At 34.6% G+C, this 24,214-nt stretch overlaps 1 protein-coding gene across 1 annotated transcript in view; it reads left to right on the top strand.

The window, feature by feature from the left end:
- Positions 1-2,368: 2,368 nt before the first annotated feature.
- LOC145669230 (uncharacterized) overlaps positions 2,369-24,214 on the top strand; it is a 400,836-nt gene continuing 378,990 nt past the window's right edge. Inside the window, exon 1 of the mRNA XM_081737558.1 lies at positions 2,369-2,740. Coding sequence (XP_081593684.1) covers positions 2,689-2,740 — 52 coding nt within the window. The 5' untranslated portion in view covers positions 2,369-2,688. The remainder of the gene's footprint in view (positions 2,741-24,214) is intronic.

Raw genomic sequence — 24,214 nt, 5'->3', positions numbered from 1 at the left:
TTCAGCACTTTCTCGATGCATTGTATTTTATGTTAATTTTCGAATTGAACAAGAATTTCCAGGAGAACGATATTGTTCACTATAAAGTCACAAGAACTTTAATCATGACTTTCACATCAGGGTTGGGCATTATTTTGTTGAGCAATCGTATTCATCTTTTAAACTTTTTAACGGCTAAGGTTAAGAAAACGACCATATAAATTAATGTTTGTTACAGTTCAATGGGCGTTGCTCCTTTAACCTTCGAGTCTTAATTTTAGGTCTTAATGGTTTAAACTAGATGATCTGCCTTTTTAAAACATTAATTATCAAAGAGTATATTATCATACATGCACTAATGATCAATTTGTTATGCTTGTTGAAAAAGTTGAATTCTTAAATCAATTATCACACCAAATCCACTGAGAATGGGTTAACCCCATGTATTTTTTGTTTTAAAATACAAACTAGAGAAATTCTTTTTAGAAATGTCAAGATCAATTACATCTTTTGTCTGTGTTTGTAGTAACAAATATTCTGCAACATGTGCAGAAAATGAATTATTTCTAAATTTGCTATACGCCTGAAGCAGGCTTTCTTTTTAAACAAAAAGGAGCATTAATTGTTTAGCAGCATAATGGCATGGATACTGGAAGCAAAAACAAAGAATGACAGCCTTTGAAGTGTGGTGCTATAGAATAATATGTAGATGTGGGGAAAAAAGTCAAATGAAAGGAGTGTTGGATTTGATTTCAGCTTAACGTCCCTTTCAGCAAAGAGACTAGATGAGACGTGGACTTATAGCTTAACGTCGGATCTGAACCACATGAGCTTCCGTCGGGTATCAAACCGGGCCTCCGACGCCAAAAGTGCGAACGCTAACCACTTAGCCACGAGGGAGCTCTAAGACAGTACTGGAAATGTTACAAGAAGAAAGGATTTTATTGAATAATATTTCGAAAAAGAAAAAAGATATGTGATTGGACATATTATGAGACATAAATCAATCATGTTATTAGCTATGGAGGGAATGGCAGAAGCAAAAATACCAAGAGGAAGGCTGTAACTGAAATAAATATACATACCAATAATACTTGATAGAGGGAAGTAAAAGTACGTACATAGGTATGAAAAGTCTGGCGAAGGATGGGGAATAGGGGCAGGGGCGTCATTTCAGACCGCTTGGGGGGGGGGAGCAAGAGCACCACCGACATAAGATTTTCACGTTTTGTACTAGTATATTAGTAGGCAATCTATTAAAGTATATGTATTCCTCAAACTCTTGGGGGGGCAATTGCCCCCTCCTGCTCCCCTAAATGACGCCCCTGAATAGGGGCAACCTGCATGAAACCAATCGAAAGATTGCTAACCTGAGACAAGAAGGAACAATTGATCGTTCATAATAAAAAAAAAAAAGTTATGGGATACGGCTAGATATTTTTGTTCATTTAATCTAGTGGGTTATTGAAAAGAAGTCATAGATTCTAAATTAGACATCAATCTTATCCGATTCTAACTAGTGCACTTAGCGTATGTTTGCTCGTGTATGTGTGCACCGGCGTATCTTTTAACTGTTATCTGAAAGAGTACTTGAGCCATCCGGAAATGAGATGGTGCTGAGAGAGGCAATTTCTATCCTCATTATTGTCCAAGTGTGATTTATAATCAATTTTAGACTTTATGAAAGGACGCGTTAGCGGGGGTGTATTATTATTCAGGGTGACAGGAGAGAGAGAGAGCATGAGCGAAAGTATATTACATAATGAAGTATTATGAAGTTTATGATAGGTCTCTTCTGTGGAAACTTAATGAAAAGTCTTATTAGACTATTGTGTCTGTATGTGTGTTCTTTACAGGCGGTCAGTACATGTTATTGTTGTGTGTGTGTGTAGGCAGAATGGGACAACCGGGAGTGGATGGAAATTGATAAGAAAATGAGTTGGCGAGAAAGGGGAAAAGACGTATTGAGTTATGAGGATAAAATGGGGATAAGACTTCTATCATTTATAGTTATATGTGTGATTTTTCTCTCTCTTTTTCTCTCTCCTTTTCGTTTTACCAAAAAAGAAAAAAGAACACAATTGAAGGTTGTAGTGCGGCGAGATCAAGGCACCAGGAGATATTAATACTATCAAGATACAGAGAAAGGGTGAGAAACAGTTTTTAGAGGAAGGGGGCATAGACGGGAGGAATGATGAGGAAGAAAGAGAAAAGAGATTGTTGGTTTCCTGTGCGAAAATTTCCGTGGATGTGACGTCATCCTCCTCTGCTCCTAGCGACGACCAATGGGAATGGAGTTTCTTTGAGTATACTATCGATGATTGGCTCGGCCGTCAGGTAACATGCAAACCCGCGCAGGTAGGAAACCCCTTGTGTTGGTGTTGGAAAAGAACTTGGTCGTGGATAGCTACGGTTGGGAAAACAACATGCTTGATCACCCGACACCTAAGACTGACTGCTCTGTTTGAGGAAGATTTTATTTTAAACCATATACACATAAGTAACGTAAAGAACCACAAGCGACGGATAAAAAAGGACAAATATAGAAACTACGACGGCGACAGCGACGCCCGCGATTTCTACGGACCCACTTGTTGCACCATCAAACAAACTCTTTCGCTCGCGCATATATAGCATACATATATATTATAGAAAGAAAAACTCGTTTCGCGCCAACGGAGAAGTAAAACCTGAAAGACGAGGGAAAGAATGAACACCAAATTCTTCTGCGTGTACCTACTATTGGGCATTTTCACCGTTGGTAAGTGGCTACTCTGATTTTTAACATTGTCTTCTTTTCTTTGTCTTTTTGAAATTTTGCTGTAACTTGTTAAATCTGTTGAAGAATGCATGTAAGCAAGAATTAATACTCTTTCGTACTTTATTTTCAGTAGTGCGAAATTAATGACAGTTATAATGACAAATATTTCTGTATAGTGATATTTATTTATTTGTTTATTTATTGCAATTCGTCAAATAGAATGCTTATTCGTTTCTTAGTGAAGATTGACTTGCTAAACGAGCGCACTAGTAGTCGATTGCTCAAATCCGCTGTTACAATTTATTTGACTAAATAGACAGTCATCTTCTATGAAATCATCTTAATAATCAAATCACCTTAAACCCATTGGCACATACGTTTTCTGGAAATTAAAATGCGTTTTGGCACAGTCTGTTTTAGTTATTTTACAGAAAAATTGCCACACTTGTACATTATATTTTATAATCTTTTAGGACTAATTGGAAATCCTGCGTAATTATTCCATCTATTAATGAACAATGAAAGTATTTAATGACGAAGGATGTGACATAATGCTAACATTTGAGTTAATAGAGTGAAACGGGACGGAAGGAGGTGAAACGGAAAATTTCCGTAAGTCTGCACTATACCCTTTTACAAACATACGGAACTTTCTTGTAAGTCTGCTTTAATGGATTAACGAAATGGCATTTTCTTTATTATTGCTAAGTTGAACTCAAGGTATAACTTGCAATACTATATTTAGTTCTCATTTATTATCCGTGCTAGTCCTAGCCTCAAAAAATAGACATGTGAAAAGATTGAGTGTTGACTTCGTCAAGAAGTTGTGCTTAAGTAAAGCAAAACGTATAGTGAGGCAGTATTGTAAATGATCCACAATTACTTTTAAAGTATCTGTAAATAAATGTTTTTAGTTCTAGGATTTTTTTTAAAGAACAATAACTCTACCACGCTATCTAGATATCGACTTAAGAGAAACTATGTCTGGTTATACAGCACTCTTGTAAGAAACGATCCTGGCGTTTTACTTATAGATATAATACTAAACTAATCCTTGAAATTTTAGTTAGGAGTGCTTCTAGAATTCTCGATTTCAACTAGTACACACTTCATGCATATCAATTGTGGTTTTCCGCTTACATATCGGAGAAATGATGTCTCCAACAGAGTACTGCCAGTGCGGAAAATGGATTAAAGGAAGAATACTATCTTGGCAATCTGTGAGCAATATTGAGCAAGTTTTAAGTTTAACCCCAAAATTCCAAATGCGAATGGTCTTAATTAATTTTTTTTTTTTTTTTTTTTTTTTTTTTTTTTTACGTTTCAGTGATAACTTTGAACAGATCATGTGCTGCTTATATAGCGGCACAGATATAATCGTAACGCTTTGCGATTATATATATATATATATATATATATATATATATATATATATATATATATATATATATATATATATATATATATATTGCTTTATGGTAGCGTTTTAAAAGAATGAATTATAAAGAAATACATTATAGGGTGAGAACGTATTTTTCAGAAAGCCTAAACCAGAATTTGTTCTCTACAAAACTTACATATCGAAACCGGCATTCGAGCTTAGGAAGTTGAGTGTCAGAGATGAACGTTTTCCTTTAATAATTGATGCATTCACACCTAATTATGAGGGAATTTGTTACTATCTTCATTCTAATTGAGGAAAATATTATGATGAATGAGTACACGTTACGTAAGCTCTAGTTAAGTTTATTATTTTAATCTATAGATATATCACAAATCATTTTTTTTAAAGTTATTGAAATGTTTAAATAAGATTATAGCTATATCTTGTTCAACTTTGGAACAATGTTCTGATCTAAGTTGGTTAATCTACAGATGTATGATATTGCGTACAGTATGGACGTAGTATGGTGATTATTAAAATTCTATTAGGATGTTACGAAGGTTAGATATAGCAAGAACACATGACACAATGAGTAGAATTTTGAAATGTCGAAGTATGTGTTGTAAGACACTTTTCATTTCACGGTTAAAATTTTATTTTACTTTATTTTTTAGAATAAAACGAAACCCCTCTCATGATGGTGCCCCTTAGGCTAAAGGAGACGGAAAATTAATAAAAGTAAAGTTATTATGAAAGAATTGGTGGAATGAGAATGTGAGAGAAATCGGCACAACCCACTGATACGATCATATCCACTATAAACTCAAAAGGTTTGGGATCGAATCAGAGACCTTTTGCATCAGAATCTTATTCAAGTTGCCGTATTTGGTCTTTCTCTATGTGTTATATTTCCTTAAGTAATGAATAATGTATACGTGCTGTTTTATTAATCGCAAAATATTATCAACATCTTTGTCGTAAATCATGGCATTTTGGATTTAGTTCAGATATTGCGTTAAAACTATAGGAGATACGAGCTACGCACTCATTAATCTCTTACTTACTCTAGCCGATCCTTGTGGTCTATTTATGGAAAGTAATTCCGATATCACAGAAACTCATGATCATGCGTTTCTTTATTGCATAGGTAGAACATGTAAATGAAATAACAAAATCGATATTAAAAGTTTAGATTGCTCAGTGAAAATTAATCTAATAGTTATACATATTTACTAGATGGCAACTTCTGCTGTTCTACAGGTTCTTTCTTTTGGTGTATTCATAACACATTTTGGTTCTAGTCATAGGCGGCTGTAGGATGGTGCAGCCACCGGTACACCCACATGAACTGCTAGGAAAAATCAGTAAATATATGACACACGTAAAATATTTGATTTTTAAAATGATACGTTGGCTTGTAATAGATATGAAGCAGCCAAAATTATCTATATTTTTGTAGTTATAATAGTACGTACTTAAACTTACTTGGTACCTAAATTCATCCGCATCCATATTCACACCCACAATACTGGATTCGTATCTCATTCACAACCACATTACCAAAATTGTGCGTCCGTTTGTGAATTCAGTGATGTCTATTCTGCGTACTGAAACGTTTCATGAGATACATGTAGCCTAATGCAACACAGTTGAGAATTGTATGTATGAGAATTCAGAATTCAGTTTAGTAGCGTACGAATTTGTCCTCCCAATTGGTCTAGTGGCCAGTGCACGTCTTTGGCTGACTGGCTTCCGCGTTCGGCCCCACCTTAAACTATAGGTCTGTTTCACATAGCCTCAGTGCTGAAAAGTGATGCTATACACCAATAAACAAGCAAACAAACGAACGTATTTAACAAAGTATCTTAATTTCAAAGCTAGTTTAAGTAAATTAGGAAATCCCATCCTTAAATGTAAATACTCTTATTAATAGTAGAATATTCTATACACAACGTACTGGTTAGCACATCGTCACAGTGTTCGGTTTTGAATCCAGGTTCCGGATTCCAATCCAAGGCCAATCACGCGTTTTTCACTTTTCGTATATCATTGAATTAGTATGTGATGTAAAATCAGTTAGTTCCGCAATTTATCAAATAGTAGAACAGCGGTTTTAAAAGTATGAATAAATGTCTTTTATGGATGAAAGAAGCTGGAGAATTGATGTCAAAAACCAGAAAGAGAGAATTTCAAATTCAAAGATTGACTTTTTAAAAACTTCTACCAAACTACATTTATTGAAATAACCAAAGTTCTACAAAGCAGATACAGATTCTTTTTTACTGATATGTAGATTGAATTGCTCTGCTTATGGTCCTCTAGAAAAGAAATGCAAGAATCAACTTCTCCACTTCTTGAAAAATTTCTTGAATCAGTTTTGGTATCTGCCCTTCAATAACACTGTTGAATTAAAATCAAGCATATCAGTTTAAAATTCAAAAAGTGCTTTACTGTTTTGTTTCATAATAGACTATAATTTTAAATGTCAAAATTTTGGAAAGCAATATCCTACAGCAGCGTTTCCCAACCTTTTTCAACTTGCGGCACACTACAGGTGTAATTTGAATTCTCGCGGCACACTCATATATATATATATATATATATATATATATATATATATATATATATATAATTACCGTGGTATTTTAATGTGATTACTAATTTCCTTCTTACAGAGAAGAAAGCTCGATCACTGATTTTCCCCCGTGCTAAATCATTATACTTATTTTTCATTCTAATTTTGAAATGAAATGAAAATGAAATCTTTGAGTTTTACGTCCCACGGTTATGCCGGTTAGGCTAAAGGAGACGGTGATGATGAGTAATGAATGAAATGGTGGAATGAAGAAAGTGGGAGGAAACGGGAGAACCCCGAGAAAACCCACGCACACGGTGTTTGTCCACCACAAAGTTCACTTGGCGGGGGCTGGGATCGAACCATTCTAATTTTAAAATAGAAAACAATAGCAATGAAATATAGGACTCGGGTTTTTAAAAATCCACTTTCTCTTTCGAAAACTGTATCTAACCTCTAACTTAAATGGAAGATCACTAAATAACGAACAAATAAACAAATCTCCTATACTTTTAAAACACAAATGTAGGTAATTTGTATGCATGCTTGCTTTGTTGAATTTATTGAATGATATGTTAAAATTTCAAGTTACGAAATAGTCTGCAACAATAAAGAAGTAATAATGGTCATGACAATGATAAATACGTTTTTCAACATTAAAAATGTACAGAAAAGTAACACAGTATGAAATTTAAAATTGTAGATTTATAGTAGAGGTTCATAGTAATGTGAAATATAAATATACATTTTCCCCTGTCTTGCAATTTTTTTCGTATAGAATTAATAATTTGTTTCGATTTTCTCGCGGCACACCAGCGGCCCATTCGCGGCACACCAGTGTGCCGCGGCACACCGGTTGGGAAACGCTGTCCTACAGAAAGGGTTGGTTACCAATATAGTGCATTCTTGCTAATCATACCTTCAATAATCCGGCTTCTCAGTAATAAGACCGTCAAAACGATTTTCGTTTTTCTTTTACATTGTCGTTATTCACATTCACAATACGTGAAATTTTATATTTATTTTGACGTTTCAAAATGTCCATACTGAGTGAAGAATTCATAATTGTATGTATTGTGTTGCACAAAGGTGTACTTATGTTTAATTGGTGACATTGTATATGAAATTTGCGATACAACACATATAACACATCTTAAACACATATGTATATATACTATGCCAATTTGCATTGAATTGCTTGCAGTATGACGTAAATCCGTCAGGCCCGCTAATTCAGCACTCCGTCCTTTCTGCAAGTAATAGACGGATTAGCGAGAGTGCAGCGTGTTTTGTTTGGAGATTACTCGCTTTATTTTACGGATGCTTTGCTCTCCGATCGAGGAAAGATCTGCAGAAAACACTGTATATTCTATACATAAGAACAAGAATAAGGGGGGGATTTTTAGATTTGTTACTGGTGAAATAAATATATGAAATTCCTTATTTTGACGAAATGTGTTGTTTTGGGATTTCTACAGATGTCGAAACCGAGTGTTGGATGTCCTTCCATCCTTCCATATGTAGGTAGGGATGTGAATGACAAATCGTTCAATAGATTCGAATAGATTTTAAATTTTTGATTGCCGAATGATTTCCTAACATGAGGTTGTATTTGCCTCTAGCTTTCGTTTGCGATACCTTAAGGTTCATAACTGTAGTAACAAAAGCTTGCAATTGGTCCCTATTGTGTGGCAAGCCATTCTAATTAAAAGTTGTTCTGTACATCTAATCTGTATATTATTCTATCTTCTCACCTTCTTCTTGGCCTATTGACAGACCTCTTTCCATTCAGCTTCTCAACTAGAACTCTGTATCTTAAGCACATTTTCATATGAAATACGCGTCCTGCTATTAGTCTCGATTTCATAGTACAAGCTTAGTATGAAGACTTAACTGAATCTAAAGCCTCAGTATCACCATCATAACTTTCTTAATGGGGTCCTTTACCGTATCTTCTCTTCCACATTTTCCTGACACGTCATGAAATGAAATAAAATTATTTTTTTTTCAGTTTTACGCCCCACGATTTATTCAGGCTAGGCTAAAGAAGATAGTGATGATGAGAAATGAATGCAATGGTGGAATGACGAAAGTGGGAGGGAACGGGAGAACCCCGAGAAAACCCACTAACACGGTGTTTGTTCACCTCAAAGCCCACTTAGCGCGAGCTGGGATCGAACCCAAGGACCCCAAACACCAAAGGTGAACGCTCTACCACTGAGCTACCACGGCCCCCTCCTGACTCTTCATGTACTATTACATTTTGCAAAGTACAATTTAAAAGTAGTATGAGTGTCACCGTCAGGAGAATAGAAACAACAATACACTGAATCTGATCTGTTAATTCATACTATTTTTTTTCAAACAATCTTTTCTAGCTGAATAAAACTCCTAGTTAATATTGGCAACGAACAACATACTTTCCAGTGAGTTTTCCATTTTCTCAAAAAACCCGCATGGGAATTTAAGCTCTGAGCTATATCTCACTGAACCATGCTATGAACTATCATCTGACTAGCATCGTGTAAGAAAGAGTTTGGTCATGGTATACTTCAGTGTCTATTTTCACCTTAACAGACAACGTGATTCTCGTACAATATGAATGTTGAATTTTCAAACAAATTCTCTTTTCTTGATTTTCTATATAAAAGAAGGCATGAGTTTTTACATTCGCCCATATCATTTTATTTACATTAATGAGATCTATTAATCGGTATACGGGGCGTTCAGAGTACAAAGGAATCAATTCCAATTACCAAAATTGGGAGAAAAAGACACATAAAGTTTGTACAATGAGCGACAAAAGTTCTTTCCGTTTGATGCAATTAGTTTCGAAAATAAAAAATGAAATGAAATCTTTTGACTTTTACGTCCCACGATTATGCCGGTAAGGCTAAAGGAGACGGTGATGATGAGTAATGAATGAAATGGTGGAATGAAGAAAGTGGGAGGAAACGGGAGAACCCCGAGAAAACCTACGCACATGGTGTTTGTCCACCACAAAGTTCACTTGGTGGGGGCTGGGATCGAACCCGGGACCCCAAGCACCAGAGGTGAACGCTCTACCACTGAGCCACCGCGGCAGTTTCGAAAATAACTACCTATGCAATCGTTGTACGTTCCAGCCATACCACCGTTATTCCCAAAATAAATTTTACCAAATGGAAATAACCTATGTCACTGACTGTACGATACACTTAAAGTAATCCAAACATTAACACTTTTGTTCTTCTACATTTTAAGAACCACAATATTCTATTCTCTGAAAGGAACTTCATATAGAGATCTCAAAGATAAAATACGTCCAAAATGTCCAAAACTTTGACTTGATTCTCTTGTGCATTGAAGACAAAATATGTCTCATTCTTGGACATTTTTTCCGCTAAGCTTTATGGCAAGTAAGAACGAGTTCTTGCGCTTAAATGTTTCTATAATTTCCCAAACTCTTCATAATACAGAATCAAAGAACAACTATAGTTTTAAATTTACAAGAACTAATCAACTACAAAGATAGTCTAAAATAAATTGATAAACATTCTCGAAATATCGCTTAATTTATTTTAGATTCATCATCTATAATTCATAAAAATTCTGCAACTGTCGAGATCATTTAAAATTTTGACACATTTCTTTGCTTGCTGTGTTACTTTAAAAAAATACGAATAGGCAGCGGTGTTTAGCGCTTAGTTTTATGTTCAAAATTCCATTCGTTTTGCTGCAGATTTCTTTTTTTTTCTTTTTGTAATCATGGTGTTTAATATTTATTCATTACTTGTTTGTCGCCCGCGATAAACCGTTTGACTACGTTGTATTTCAACGTTCTTGAGAATGATCTGCATTAAGTGGATCAAGAGAACCACTCAACAACCCGCAACCGAGCAGTCAAGTAGCAGAACAAAAGGTCAGGTAGCGTCTAGGAGTGAAAAGTCTTACATTTTCCAACATTTCGCAGCTGAAACTTGTTTGTATAACATAATTTTTCAACTTGTGATTACATAACTTTTCTAATCTTTCTGTAGTATAGTTTAATGGAAGAACAATGATTCTTGCTACCAAACACATATATGAATACGGTGAGGTTATTGTTTAGTTACATCTTACTGAAATATATGCTTTCTTTTATCTTTTCTATTAACCTCAATGTAAGTCCATAGCATTAAATGCAATTAAAAATGATGAAATTGATATAACGCGCATTGTGTTACTGCTATCACAATAGTTTTCTGTTATTTCTAATAGAGGAGGACGAGGAACTTTAATCCTCATAACAATCATCTCAAACCTCACGATATAAAGCAAGCACAATACAACGTAAGATTGTCCATTTATTAGATCATGAGTGTAATTTTTCACGCAAACCAATTTTGCAAAATGTAACGGCTAAGAAGTGAGAACCATGTAGAATGAAGAGTAACAATAATTCATATTTCAAAAGAGATTTAAGTATTCTTTGTTCTTCATTGTTTTAGATAGCCCTTCCGGTTGAGTTAGTGGCTAGCGCGTGCCTTTGGTACATGGTGTCCTGCGTTCGATTCCAAGCGGATGAGCATGAACGTATCACGGTGGTTCAGATTCCACCTTAAGTCTCATATAGCCTCAGTGCTGAAAAGGGACACTATACTTCAAGAAACAAACAAAAATAAATTTTTGACACTATGATCCTTATAAAATACTTTGAAGTATCACTAAAATTTGCCATTTTAAAGTAACAAAATAATACCTTTAAAATAGAAAAGCCTACAAATGAAGAATATAGACGTATTGATATTATATGTGCTCTAGATATGACACGACTTGATAATACCTATGCCAACAGGATAATGTGTTATATAAATGGAAATCTGTATGACGAAAATTACACGTACCTAGGTATATTGTTTAAACTTTTGTCCTCGATCGTACGTTAAACCCACTGCCGCTTCAACGAAACAATTATATGATTCTTTATAATGCCTGACGACAACAGAAATAAAAAGTAATACGCCCATTTTCCTTTCTTTTAGAGGAAACGTTTTGTCGAGCAACACCTGCTTACAGAAATTGCCACCGATGTCTGTTTGAAAAATAAAATGAAATCAAATCTCGAATCGAGTGTCTTACGTTTCATTCAAGCGATTTTGGATAAGGTTGACGGCTGATAAATGAAAGTGAATAATTATGAAAGAATTGGTGGAATGATAATGTGGGAAAACACGGGAGAACCTCTAGAAAACCCCGAATACAGGGTTGTCCACTGCAAACTCACTTTCCCTAGGATCGAATTAAGGACCCTGCACATCAGGAGTGAGCACTTTTGCTGCTGAGCAAGTGTACCTGGTGTCCTTTTGGAAAAAATATTTTTATGAACTCTCGTTGGTATATGAAAAAACTGAAATGAAATTCTTTCGGTTTTATGACCCACGGCTATGCCGGTTAGACTAAGGGAGACGGTGATGATGAGAAATGGTGAAATGAAGAAAGTGGGAGGAAACGGAAACCACGAGAAAACCCACAAACACGGTGTGTGTCCACCACAAAGTCCATACGGCGGGAGCTGGGATCGAACCAGGGACCCAAAGCACCGGAGGTGAACGCTCTACCACTGAGCCACCACTGAGCTAAGTAAGACGGAGATGATTGTAATTAACAAAATGATGGAATGGGAATGTGGGAGGAAATAAGAAACCCAAGAAAATTCATGCACACAAAGTTTGTTAATCTTAAAGCACTCTTGGCGCCAATTAGAATTGAACCACGACCCAATATCCTACTAACTAGTGGTGAGCGCTCTGCTACTATCATTATAGGTATCCCACCAATATTGGCAGGTCACTTGCCGCAACTGAGATGTTTCCACGCTCCGAGGTCTTCAGCTAACTTCTTCGTTTTCGCGTATGATTTTTCTGTTTGGATATCGTCCATCAATTGTAGTCTCCTTCGTCCACTCTTTCCTGCCACTATATCCTCCAGCACGTACCTCGTCATACAGTTCCTTCTTACTCAATGTCCCAACCAGTTTCTCTTCCTCTTCTTAATAATATCTTAAATTGCTCTTTTCTCCCCTAACACCCTCTCATTCGTTTCCTGCTCGACCCAGCTAATTCTGTCCATTCTCCTCCACACCCACATTTCGAAAGTTTCCAGTCGTTTTTCATTTTTGCGTAATTGTCCATGTTTCTGTCCTATACACTACAATACTACACACGAAGCATTTTATGAATCTTTTTCTCTACTCTTTATTCAAGCTCCCACAAAATAGTATTTTCTTCCTCCTAAAAGCTTATTTCGCCATTCCTATTCTTGCTTTTATTTCACCTTCACATTTCATATCATCACTAATAATACTACCCAGGTATCGAAAACTAAACACCTGTTCTATTTCCCCTCTCCTACTTCTATATTTGACACCGACTGCTTCGTTTCAATCATCATGACTTTTGTGTTTCTCACATTTATTTTCATCCCATATTCTTCACAGCCTTTCCTAAAAAAAACTATAGAGGTATTAACACTAAGTTCCTGGGAAATAATAATTTTCATTTTTTAAGACTAACTTTGCTAAAATGCAAGGATTTGCGGAAAATAGAATGGAACAATAACAAGTAAAATATATCGCTTTCTCAGGTATTAACAGAAAATCAACCAAACACTCGAGGAAGAATTTCAGCTAGTCTTACTTAGAAAGTAATACATCACCAAATATCTTGATTTAGATGCCTAGAAAAGAGCATCTTAAACACCACAGAACTTTAAAAATTGAAAATATTGTAATATACAGTATTTCCATTTTCTTGATAAGCCTATAGTAATCCACATAATCAAATCGGCTTCTATCTTATGAATCCTTGCTATATTTAAACAAGTATACAACGAATTATTGCTGTTTATTATATTTTAAATCATTAAATAGGGGTAAAATCTTTTTTAAAAAAAAAGCTTACAAGAAAGCATTTGTATGAAAAGGACGAAATTGTGTTAATACCTAGGTATAAAATTATATGTGATTGTTTATTTTTTAATGTTTAGTATAATCTACTTTTATGTTCTCTATTGGGACGCACGGTGAAGAGCGCTTATCTATCTTATCTCTTATCGAAGAGCCCTCGTTCGATCCGCGGCCAAGTAAGTTTGACAACATCGTGTCCGTGGATTTTGTCGGGGTACTCCCATTTCCTCCCGGTTTTCCTTCCACCAATTATTCTACCATCATTCACTGGCTTGAATCATCGTCTCCTTTAGCCAAAAGAGCATAAACATGGGGCGTTAAACTGAAAGATTTAATTTTTATTTTCAACTTCTATATCTAAGTTTTTTCACCCCTAGTACGTGGGAGTCCTTGGTTTAACCCCAGCTCGTGGTAAGTTTACCTTGTAATGGATAATCATCATGAGTGTGGCTTTTCTCTGTATTGCCCCGTTTTCTCCCAATTCCTTCGTTTCCCCATTATCATCCATCTCATCTCATCACCGTTTCTCTTTGCGTGAGTAGATAATTGTGTGATGTTAAACTAGAAAATTTAAAAAATCTCCGATCATTTATAAAAAACAACCATTTTTGCCCTTATTTGATTCTTCCTTTAAAAATTAATAACACTAGACATCGCATGAGTTCAACCGATCTCATCCGATCAAGAATCAAACGTTGCATGCTGGCAGATCTTTACGTGGTATGAGAAAATCTAAAATATTATGTTGTGCAGCCCTTTGATTCCTAGGTTATACGTAAAATGAAAATCAAATGAAGATTTTTTTACGGCAATAGGTAAGTTTTACTAGTCCTAAATGTCCATTCTTTACTTATAAACCTTCAACTTTCGATCTTTAGCATTCCCGTTGTTAAGCGTTCGATTCTTTAAGAGTTCAACGTTTCTTATCACACTGAGGCTATACTATAGAAGACGCTGACCTATAGATTACCCAAAGACGAGCACCAAATACACTTTGAGCTGAAATCGATTTCTTTATTTATACGTACATATTTATGGACATATATTGCCTTAACCCTGTCACGTATGACAAATTACGTTCTTGTCGGCGAGCACACTACCCATAGAATAGGGAAGGAAGGATCTGGGACCTGTGTGTTAGGTACCATCTCGTCATTTACCGGATGTGAATGAGGAAAACTCAAGAAAAAACCTTTCAATTGTAATGGCTGACCTGGACAAGTTGTTACATCTTTGCCACTGAGTGTCCCAACTACCTGAAATCGAACCCGGGCCAATCGAATTAAAGTTGAAGATATTAACCATTTTAACAAGACTTCGCTCCCCTTTCACAAGAGGTTAACAGTGTTATCAACCTAACATTAAATTATTATTTTTAAATGACACTATGTATTACTGTTATAGACACCTTCACAATTTACTTGTGGAAGAATGTTTCTGATATAGTAAGGTCCTTCGTTTGAAATAATTAATTATAAATGTGGTATTTTACATTTTCTTTTAATATGGAGATTTAAAATTCATAATAACCTGACGTAAAGCCATTTGAAAGAAAAAAATATAAATTTTTATTAGGTTGCAAAAACTGTAAATCTCATGGTATTACAGAGTACGTCAAACAATGTCCTCCTGTTGATATTTGCATCATACTAAATTTTAGTGTTTATATCTGTTAGTTGAAAACCTACAAGGGCATTTGAAGAGAGGACAGAGGGTCCCTCCTGTACATGTGAGTAATGATATAAATTTTCAACAAATAATATAATAATGTTTTTGTTGGTAGCTTTCACAAGTTATGTGCTACTGAGGAAGACAATGGTAAGCACAGCTTTCAGTGAAATTGAATTATTAGATGACATGGGTTAGAATCGGAAACACAGAACAGTGTGTAGGTAATTTAATGTACCCATCTGCAGATGATCGGGGAAGCTTGTTTGGTATGTGTCATTGCATTGCATTGACCGGGAATGTTGAACCTTCTTTTACAGTTTTCTCAAAAGTTAGAAAATGTGACTTACCATTACCTACCCCGAGCAGCTCAGTTACTAACTGCAATGTGATGCAAAATATTATAGCGCGAAGTGTTTAAAGTGGTCTAATAAAAGTACGGGTAGTCGTCTACCTGTTTCTTTAATTTCTGTCTATAACAGGGAATAATTCTACCAATTGAAAGGAGAAAAAGTACACAAGTATTTGTTGAGAGGGAGTTTATGCATCGCTAACCCAACTGAGATTTTAAAAAAGCTTTGGCGGGGACAATTGCCCCATCGCCCTCTCCGTAGATCCGCCAACTCTATGAACTTCCTCTTCTTCTACTCGGTACAGTAAATAATTGTAAATATATAACGCCCCACCTATATAAAATACATTTCAATATTCCGTTAATCTTGTGCTATTACGGGATATCAGTGATGAAAATTTTCCGGAAAATTTTCCGATTCACAAAAACATACTCCACTTATTCCTACATCATTGTTTAGTCAAGATGTGAGATGGAAAATTTTCTTCTATATTTTTGCGGAAAATTTTCCGTTCTTGACAAATATCAGTGATTAAGTAACAATTCGTCAGTATTCATAAAATTGATTGAATTCATATATAGAAACGTTAAAAAGTGAAAGATCGTTTAAAGAATCTGAAAATTTTCATGGCTTAGACAATTTTCAGTACTATGTAGAAACAAGTGGAACAATTTTTCATGAATCGAAAAATTGTCTGTCCTGTACAGTGATGAAAATTTTCCTGAAAATTTTGAAACGGAAAATTTTCCGATTCGTAAAAACATACTCCACTTATTCCTATATCGTTGTTTAACCGTGATGTGAGGTGGAAAATTTTCTTCTATATTTTTCCGGAAAATTTTCCGTTCTTAACAAATATCAGTGATCAAGTAACAATTCGTCAGTATTCATAAATTTGATTGAATTCATATATATAAATGTTAAATAGTGAAAGATCGTTTAAAGAATCTGAAAATTTTCATGGCTTAAACAATTTTCAGTACTATGTAGGAATAAGTGGAACAATTTTTCATGAATCGAATGAATAAGTGAAGTATGTTTTTATGAATCGGAAAATATTCATGACTTTTAATAAATTGAAATTTTAGGTAATAGAATGGGATATTTGTACTCTACGAACTCGAGGTATGTTCTCTGCACTTTGCATATATATATATATATATATATATATATATATATATATATATATATATATATACAGAGAGAGAGAGAGTAGTTGAATTGAGTTGATTTTGAGTTTAACGTCCCTTTCAACAGCGAGACTATATAAAACGGTACCAACTGATTAACGTGGAATCCGAACTACATGAGCTCCCGCTGGGAATCGAAGCCAGATTTCCCATGCCAAAGGCGCGTATGCTAACCGCTTTCAACGAAGGAGCTCGCAGAGCAATAGAGAGAGAGAAAAACACTGTAAAATTTTATTTCCCAACTTGAAATTGAAAATTTTCCGGTTCCCGAAAGCTAATTGGAAAATTGTAATTTGTTGCTAACTAACTTCCCTCTGCTGAAATTCAATTTTGTAGTTCTATGTGCAGTTATATATAGTGGAAAATTTTCCACCTAACATCACTTTACATAATATCCATAATTCTCAGGCCTATGAATAGTGTTTTCCACTTGTTTCTACATCGTGATGAAAATTTTCCGATCTATGAAAATTCCTCTTACTTGTTTCTACAGAGCAATAAAACTTTCCGATTCACAAAAAAGTTGTTTTACTTCTTGCTTCAAAATGATGAAAACTTTCCGACTCATAAAAAGTTCTTCAATTTTTCCATATAAGGCAGAAAATATTTGGATTCATGAAAAATTGTTTAACTTGTTCCTACATAGTACTGAAAATTGTCTGAGCCATGAAAATTTTCAGATTCTTTAAACGATCTTTCACTTTTTAACATTTCTATACATGAATTCAATCAATTTCATGGTTGCTGAGGAATTGTTACTTGATTACTGATATTTTTTAGAACGGAAAATTTTCCGGGAAAATATAGCGGAAAATTTTCCACCTCACATCACTACAGGATATTCATGTATTAAATAATGCTTTCCTATCGATGTTTGCATCATCCAAAATTTAAACGTTTTATGCCTATTAGTTTAAATTTTACAATGGCGTTTCAAGATAATTTGGTCCACTCTGTATACCCAGGGGGCTCTCCAGGCATAGTATTGCACTACTATTCTGTTTTGATGTGAATTTTCGTATTGGAAGCTAACGTTTATTATCTAGGAAGCGATCCGCCCCCGTCTGTATCCGCTAGAGGTTCGTAGTAAAGATATTCTGTATCCTGTATGAACTCTGAAAGTCATATTTTATTAAAGGTTACAGTAATTCAATTAGCATAAATAAGTGAAAACCTATATGTGAATGTAGATCACGAAATGTAATTTCGGTGATAGTGTAGCCATAATAAATAATTGCAAGGAAGTATATTTACTTTGAGCTGAGATTGAAATTCAGGAGTTCGTAGACAGCTACTTTGTGTTGACCTTAATATTAGAAGAACCTCCTTAATATCTCATTTTTTACCTCAGAACAATTAGTTATCAGAGGTTGAAATAATAATTGGTGATGAATTGAATGAAATATAGGTTATAATTGTGTATTGAAGGAGCCACCTTGCGAATGTAATAAGGGATGTTTAGTTCATTGGAACCATGCATTTAAGAATTAGATTAAGGTTAGTTCTCAGTCTATTCATGGTATGTATATTGAGTTGAGTTGATTTTGAGTTTAACGTCCCGTTCAGCAATGAGGCTATATGAGACGTGTACCTACTGATTAACGTGGAATCCGAACCACATGAGCTCCCGCCGGGAATCGAACCCGGGTCTTCCACTCCAAAGGCGCGTACGCTAACCGCTTAGCCACGAAGGAGCTCGGTATGTATATTGTTGAAGATGATTGGCAGTAGCTGACTCTTTCGGTTCGAATACTCTGTGTGAGGTAGGTCGGTATAGTTCTTCACAGTAAAAAGATAAGGAATCTTAGCACGAGTATCGCTTCCGGTTCAAGGTACAGATAACTTATTTTAGTGCAATACATAATAAACAAAATAAGAAGAGCAAATATTAAGTCAAAGACTTTTACAAATATGAAGGTAAAGACAAGTTTTATGTTTTAATTTAAAATAGTTTAATTAGTTTGCACAGATTACTTTTGTATAGTACTAGAGTGGTGTCATTACTACTAATATTGAACACTATTAGAAAAATAACTTGCTTTAACAAATCATGCGTCGAAAGTACACACCAAAATTAATTATGAACCCTGAGCTATTAGGGACAAGAAGTGAAACAAATTAATTTTGCAAACATTTAAACGTAAGTGGTTATAACATATTTGTCCTTCACCCTGCAAAAGAGGTTTGACTAATTTACTCTTTGTTACATCTAATCGTCCCACATGCATGGATTTGTATACATATAATTCATATTATACATATATATATATATGTAACTACGGCTTTGTATTTGTGTGGGAACTAATTAAACTGTGTTCACTGTGGGTACGCCTATTTATAAAGAGGAGGAGTGGCATTAGCATAGACAAAATTACACAACATTTACATACGTGCGCGCAATATTATATGACAAGAAGAGCGAGGGGACATAGTTTTATTCACCTAATTATTATTCAGATTTACACCGAAATATTTAGTTTAGCTTAGATGTAAACGTTTTGTCCCTTTTTTATTTAGCAGCATAGATAAACACACTCTGATTAAACATAAATAATTGTAGTTTCTGTTCACTTATGATGTACTTAATGTGTTGTCACTAATTAGTCTGACTGTTATCATTTAATTATTGCATCATAAAAAATTGAAACACAAACACTGAAATCAAATCACCATCTTTCACATCAATGATCTCATACATTTAAATATAATTATCATATCAATGCTACAAATAGTTTGATATCATTTCAATATATGAATAATTGTAGTATGTGAATGAAATGTAAAATTTTACGAGTTTTTGAGTAAATGAACCGTATCGTAGAATTACCAAAATGTATTCTATAATATTTGCTTCTTAACAGAAGTGAGAGTAACACGTCCGATAATATTTATTATTATTATTATTATTATTATTATTATTATTATTATTATTATTATTATTATTATTATTATTATTATTATTATTATTACTATTATTATTATTATTATTACCACTAAAATAACTTAGTTTATCATTTCATTTAATGAGAATATGTGCAATATCTGTATCATATATTGTAGATATATTCCACTATGATATCAAAAACGCTGATAAAAATTCATATACTACAGCTTTAAGTTATATTACTCAAACATTTAACTTAAGACTGATTCACAATTAAATACTTTCTGATGGATATTGAAAACTAATGTCTTTTATACCTTGTATTTAATATAAATGAGTGAACTGTAGTATTTGGCTGTTGCATCTTTGAGAGATAGCTTACTTCGAAACATAAATATCTTTATCTAATCAAACATTGTGAGTATAGAATTTTTAGCGGTGGTATACACAGAATTGTATCAAAGGGAGAGGATAAGTACTTTAGTTCATATTGTTTCAGGACTAGTGTTGTAAAATTTCCGGAAATTTTGAACTGGCTGGTAAAAAACCGTTTTTCCGGATTCTTTCCGGAAAAATTGGGAAAATAAAAATCTTTGTATTAGATTAGTTTTACTAGTAATGGAAGTTTTTTTTTTTTTTGAACGCGTAGAAAATGTAAATTGAGAAATTTGAATATTGGAATATTAAAAAAAGAAGCATTCGAAAATAAAACTGTTGTAAATATTCTTGAAAATTAATAGTCTGCAATCATTTCCTTTATGAACCTTTTAGTCGTTTAGGTCTACTCCTGGTTGTGCATTAATTACAGAAATTTTATAATTGCATACACATCTACCATCATGAAGGGTTTCTGTTGCAACAAATAGGGCTCTTGAATGAAACTGAGTTCTTAAATGTGGTCTTTGATTTGTTAATTTTGTTAATTTTAATCAAATTACTTCTTAAAAGAAAGAGCAGTAAGCAAATTTCACTAATACTCATGCACTAACAAGGGAAGAGAGGGAAATTATATATCGAAGTGGAAGATGGTTTATATACCAATCGAAAGCACTAATGTCATCTATTATGAAACTGTAATAACCTGTAATACTGTTATAACAGTTTATATCCTGAAACTGTAATAACAACTCCTGACATCCTTCTAATTCATACAAATCTGTTCCTTCATCGTCTGCAATTCTTAGCATAAATCTCTCCACTATTTATTGTGTAGTTCGCAGACAGTGGATGTCTGCTTTTGTTATGTTCGTATATGCGATCCAAATACTGAAACAAGCAAAATACAAGTACATTCATTGAAAATTTTACACTACACATCGACACTTAACTTATCAATATAAAACTGTTCCTTGCGAATGCACTCTCCTTTATTTCTTCTTTAATGTTACCTTCAATGGAAACCTTTCCTCCCAGATAAATGACGATATCCATGGCTCTATATTATTTTTTCTCTCCCTCCCCTTTCTCTCTCTCTTTCAGTGTGTGTGCGCCGCGATTTTTTTAAAAAATAAAAAATCTATAATTTAATTTGCGGTCTCTGATGTGAAAATCAAAAGAAAAAGAAACCAAAGTTACAGGTTTTCTCAATATTAAAAATGGTCCATCATGGAATATACATTATCCAACTTTTATATATATGTATGCCATGATGGATGTATATGTCAGCCATATACAGTATATAATGTGGTGTTTAACTTTGGAGTTTTATTATTTTATTATCAAACTTCCAAATTGAATTTATGAAAGATACCAATTAAATAGCAAGAAATCCGTACAAAGGTACTCTTTCTTTCAACACCTCACTGCTATTAAAGCATTTAAATTATTTTAATTCCCGGGCCGCGCTGGCTCACTGATAGAGTGTTCATCTCTGGTGCATTTGGCTCTTGGTTCGATCCCAGCTCGCGCCAAGTGAGCTTTGTGGTGGACAAACACCGTGTGCGTGGGTATTCTCGGGGTTCCCCTGTTTCCTCCTACTTTCTTCATTTCACCATCTCATTCATTTCTCATCATCACTGTCTCCTTTAGCCTAGCCGGCATAACCGTAGGACATAAATCTTAAAGATATATAAAAGTTTATCCTAATTGCTTTAGATAAAACATGCTTAGATTGCAGTGATAGTTTTGTTCATGCATTCGTACACAGCATATGTGTGTATGGTGGTGAAATTTCAATCAACTAACTTTCAGACATTCTCCAATGACTCTTTTCTGTGCTAAATGAATGTATTTACTTCTTATTCGTCAATTGTCTCACGGAACACAATCATACTCACAAATTTCTGTATAAGTTGTTACCAATTATTAATCTCAATCAGGGGGCGGATCCAAGTCTCCTTCGGAGGCGGTTAGGAATGTGGTGGTGAAAGATTATTAGTTTCTCTCTGACAGGACTTTTGCAGCATCCAAAAATGATCTCAATGCAAAAGAATTTTGTTACTCAAGACACTGCTTAGACAATCGATCGGAGATCACATGGTCCAACTTGGTCGCAATTTCGAAGACGTCTTATCTCAAAATTACCTAATAGAACTTGCTTTAAGCAATGAAAGCGCAGTTGACAAAATATAACCTTGATTCACAAAAATGAACTTCGAGGTTTTGTTAATAGGAGAAGTAGGAATTCCTTACACTCAAATGCTACGAAGTTCTTAGTGTTTCTTTGTACAACACTGAGGTTAGTTTATTCGCAAGTTATTGCCAAATTAATATGGAGAATGTATGCACTTTTCTTGCAGTCCCTTAAAGTGTTCTGGAAATAACTTATACAACTTTTGAAAAGTGTTTGTCTTAACTAAAAGATATGCGTGAAATAGTTTATTACGAACAGAACAAAAATAACTGATAAATTAATAACAAATTTTCCGGTTAGGAACACTGTTGTTTGTATTTTAGTTCCAAAACCGGCCGCCCGCACTCGTTCGCTGGTCAGTTAATACCAGTAATGTATATCTCTCATAGACGATAGATTTTAAAAAGTGTAAAAATAAAGTTTATTTGTGAAAACAAAATATACACATTGTCAAAAGATTTTAGATCATAAATGCTAACAATTTAGGAAAGTTGTGGCCTGCCCAATAGATTTTCGACTGGAAGGCGTGTGGTCAAAACATTAATTTTTGATGTTAGGTAAACAAACATACTTCCTGTGTTTCTGTCAGCACTCGAACATGAAACAACACACATCAGGAGAATGTAAAAAATGAAATGAAATCTTTGAGTTTTACGTCCTACAGTTATGCCGGTTAGGCTAAAAGAGACGGTGATGATGAGTAATGAATGAAAATGGGGGAATGAAGAAAGTGAGAGGAAACGGGAGAACCCCGAGGAAACCCGCACGCGGTGTTTGTCCACTTCAAAGTTCACTTGGCGCGGACTGGGATCGAAGCCGGGACCCCAAGCACCAGAGGTGAACGCTCTACCACTGAGCCACCGCGGCCCCATCAGAAGAATGTATACTGCCATCTATATAGAAGCATAGTGTTTATATATAGAATATTAATGTACGAGTTAAAAAAAGAACTCTCGACCGCAATTGCAGACTAAAGAATTCTTTCGAAGATATTTACGGAGTGGGTGTAGGTCAGTAGGTTAGTGATTAGCGTTTTCACTTCTCTGATTCCGGAGCAGAAATTCTCCTCCATCCTCACTGACGGAACTGAATGCTGCTCATGCGGAAAGGCACAATTTCCTCTGAAATCCTTCTTGTCTTCTTTCCCTGCATTCCACGATGAATCAAAGCTGTTCTGCAGTCCTATTCGCACGTCCTATTATGTAACTAAGTGCCTATGTAGTGTGTCGGAAATATAAATCATCATGTTTTTCGTTTACAGGAACTATTATCACTGTGAGCCATTTGAAAAGATTTCACTGTACACAGGTATATGTCTAGTTTGTGCTAGTCAAGTGATTCTATCACATTTATGAAGGTAAATATATTCAATTTTAAAATATTTCCAATAAGAGTTACGGAAATAACACGCTTTCCACATAATATTAATTGATTTATTTTAAATTTAGAGTCTTTTCAGCACCGGCACTATGTGATATGTGGATTTACAGTTAATGTGGGAACCAAACCAAATGTAGTCCCACTGGGAATCCATAATATTGAGAATTTCTGTAAGGAAATATTGGCTTTGCAAATATGCTCTCTTTCAGTTCTAGATTCTGTTTTACTTTCAAAGGCTGGGCTAATGTTTATGTTTCTGAGCTCCTCTGTGGTCATGTAGGTAGCGTACGGGTCTTTGGCACAGAATAGCACGGTTTGATTCCAGGTAAGAGCTCTTGTAGTTGGATGTCACGTGCAGATGTAGGTCTACGTCTCAAATAGCCTTTTATCTGAAAGATACGTTGAATTCCAAATCAATTAATCTATTTTTGTTACTTTGTTATGTTCTTTCATTCATATCGTATCCATGCCATGTGTTAGTATCATCCCAAATAAAACATATTAGAGTAGTGTTGAAATACATGATGATCTCTTTTTCCATTG

Source organism: Thermobia domestica, chromosome 13, assembly GCF_964235325.1.
Source record: "Thermobia domestica chromosome 13, izTheDome1.hap1.1, whole genome shotgun sequence".
In the NCBI taxonomy this organism is placed as follows: Eukaryota; Metazoa; Arthropoda; class Insecta; order Zygentoma; family Lepismatidae; genus Thermobia; species Thermobia domestica.
Note: the sequence above shows the minus strand (reverse complement) of the source record. Positions and strands in the feature narration are given on the sequence as shown.